The sequence below is a fragment of the Penicillium daleae genome, assembly GCF_028827525.1.
Source record: "Penicillium daleae strain IBT 16125 chromosome Unknown utg000008l_segment0_segment0, whole genome shotgun sequence".
NCBI classification, from domain to species: domain Eukaryota; kingdom Fungi; phylum Ascomycota; class Eurotiomycetes; order Eurotiales; family Aspergillaceae; genus Penicillium; species Penicillium daleae.
In genome coordinates, this window is record NW_026623156.1 from 2,406,631 (window position 1) to 2,409,852 (window position 3,222).

At 41.1% G+C, this 3,222-nt stretch overlaps 1 protein-coding gene across 1 annotated transcript; it reads left to right on the forward strand.

The window, feature by feature from the left end:
• Positions 1-1,972: 1,972 nt before the first annotated feature.
• On the forward strand, positions 1,973-2,233 carry N7458_009416 (uncharacterized protein; the record flags this gene model as incomplete). The annotated part of the gene is made up of 1 exon (XM_056912798.1): positions 1,973-2,233. The coding sequence occupies one exon, from the start codon at positions 1,973-1,975 to the stop codon at positions 2,231-2,233; it is 261 nt and encodes an 86-aa protein (XP_056761647.1).
• Between the last annotated feature and the right edge of the window lie 989 nt (positions 2,234-3,222).

A 3,222-nucleotide genomic window follows, 5' to 3' on the forward strand; every position in this document is an offset into this window, starting at 1 on the left:
ATATAGCCGTTTCGTTAGCGATCGTGCGCGTATAGGATATAACTATATCGACAAGTACGATTTCTTAGAGAATTACTAATACGCGCAGCTAGAGGCCTTCTAAAAGCTAGCTATTATTTAGAATAGCTTCGTAGCTAGTAGCCTAGTACCAGTCGATATAGAAAGAGTGCTTTTAAAGCTTAATATCTCTCTACGAACGCCTATACTACTAAGTAGCCGGCCAAGTAGTAGATCTAGCTAATTCACACTAAAAACGCCTAGAACCGTCGTTTAGCTACAAAAGCAAGCTTCGTTACTAAAAGATCTACTATATCGGCGGTCAAAGATCCCTCCGAGCCCAATCAACAACGTAGTAGATTAGATTATCAAGGGTGCTTATTTATCCTTATATAGCGCCGTATTACTTACGCAAGATAATACGAATCTCCGCGCAGCGAATGAGAGAATCGTCAAGAAACGCAATCGGCCGAATAGGAAGATACCCTACGAAGAGGGTTTAACCGTCGAAGAGGGCCTACAGCTAGTCGAACAGCTAAACCAGCCGGTAGAAGCTGATGGGGTAGTATCGCATGCGCAGGGCGAATTGCCTAGTCAGCAGGATCAGCCACGCAGGAGGGCTCCACCTACCTGTAGTGGATGTGGAGGAATTGGCCACAGGATTACTTCATGTAAAAATCGTATTATCTAGTTAAATTAATGGGTGTTGGTTGAGAGAATCGATTTTGAAATTTTCTAATGGGGTAGGTGGCCAGGGTAAGCGGGTGGCCAGGGTAAGCGGGAATTACGTTAGATAGATCGAGATATATAGTGATTTTATATAGTAGCCGTTTGATATATAGTTACTTGATTATACGATGTAATTTAATCGTAATAATAATATAGATCCTATAACTATGATACGTCTTTTCATGCCTGATTATCCGATTAGACAATAATGATATAATAGTATAAAGCTTATAGAGATTCAGAACATCGTTCTAGCCTTTATATAGACCTTATGAATCTGGCTTGATATACTAGCCTGATGGCTTAGGTATCTTGCCTAATATCTGACACTTACCTTATATTATAAATTCAACCTTATTTCCTATCTAAATTAAATAAGTTTAATATCTCTTGAAATTATAGGTAGAACTCCTAGGTATACTTAACAATCTAAATTAACCTTCTACTACTTGATTCTTCTATCTAATTAGCCGATCTTGCTCTATCCTGATTAGTTACTCTTCTATAGTCGTGGTACTACGATTAGTACGCACGATGTATCTATATTACGGTCTTATATACTAGATGAATATCTAATAAGTAATTTACCGTAGATAAGTCTACTAGACAACGGCGTATATATATAGTAATCTAGCGATCTAAGGAGCTAATAGCGGCCCTAGTAGATAATTTAATACTAGCCACGGTAGAGGATTTAGTACCGGTAGAGGATTTAATACTAGCTATAGTAGCCCCTATAGCCTTAGTATCCTTAGTAGCCTTGGTAGTACTAATAGAGGATTTAATACTATCTATAGTAGAGGATTTAGCCCTAGTAACCTTAAGTTAGCTAGTAGTTCGGTTAAAGAGACAGCTATAGGCTTCTCTAGTTCGCTATAGCTAGCAGAGGGTACGTAAGAAGATATAGGCAAGAGTACTAAAGGGAAGGAGGGTTTAGTAGGTAGTTAGTTGAAATCGTATATAATTTGTATATAATCTAGATCATATTAAAAATCGATTTAAATCGTATAAGAGATAGGCCATCAAAATCGTGGGCCCTTACTGCCTAAACTAGAATTCCTTCCGGTTGAATTTAGTAGTAAGTAGCCTAATATTTCAGGGTTTCAGGCAGCAATATTGCCTAATCGAGAATTCTGCCGTTGTAATTCATAAGAAACGCCATTTGCACTTTTCGGCCACTATCGGCCTCCGTAAGGGATCGCCGCGCCGGGTCTTGGCGACGCTTGTCGAGATGGCAGAGCTCGCGATGCTGCCGCCGACGCCAAGTAAGAGTCGATACTTTGGCCGCTCGGCTAATATCAATTCGGTGATTCCCCCGTTGAACTCTGGTAAGTTGAGTCTATTGGCCACTTTGAACGATGAAAATCATAACTCTGAAGAGTCCGAGTGGCCCTCCGAGGATGAGACACTTGCCGGTAATGACTCACCGATCAAGTCTCGCTATTTCGGCCAGCGTGGCAATGATAAAGTAAACGAGAAGCCATTGGTGTCTCGCCTGATCCTGTAGGGGCGAGGTTCATCTGTGCTTAGCGATGACGAAAATGGTGGAACTGTGAGCAAATGAATTGTGGATTTTTGGTTTTCGAAGACATCGTTAGTCTGTTTTGTAGATGAATAGATCACGCAAACGATATCAAATTGAAATACCTGTGCTGTGGTAGATATACATAGCGTCACGTCGAGCCTACTGAGAAGACTTTGCACCGGGAAGCGAGCAGCCTACGAGAAGTATCTGTTTAGAGAGACCCCCAGCGATCTCTTACATTGTTTGAACATGGTCAGAAGCATGACAAGTATTACCCTTCGGAATTGTTGGATCGACGAGTTCAGTGTCGTGTAGTCCGTGGGTCAGGACAGGATTCTCAGGTTCAAGACCTTAACAGTACTGCTAGATTATGTAGATCACTGCAAACGTAGGTATAACTAGAAGGCCGTAGAGTTATATAATCCGTGTCCTTTGTCTTTTTATCTTGGTATTCAGCCTCAACGTCAAGAATGTGGCGCAGTCGAACTATATTGCACTAAAGAACAAAGTTGGCAGAACCACCCTTGTCCGAGTAATATGCCATCCTATACCAAGGTGTCTCGCAATACCAAACCACCGGACCAGTAGTGAAATATCGACAACCTTGGATAAAGGACGCAATGTGACTACTCAACTGTGCGTCTCTATCAGTTGACTTTTTAATAGACTCAGCCGTAGCCTCAAATGCTCCCATTGATTCTCTTATGATCGCCATGATGTCGCGTGTCACCTTCTCAAGACCTAGTGACTCATGTCGATCATTCCAATATAACACAGTAACAATATTCAAAACAGATCCTTCCGCCTAGGCGATTAGTTAGTATGTGAAGATATTTTTTAGATTCCAGATCCTTACAATCCCTTTCTGGACAGAAAATAAATCGTTAAGAATATAGCTAAGGGCTAAGGGTGGTAAACTCATTCTATAGCGATTGTATAGCCGCACTATCAATTATAGCTTCTAGAAGCCT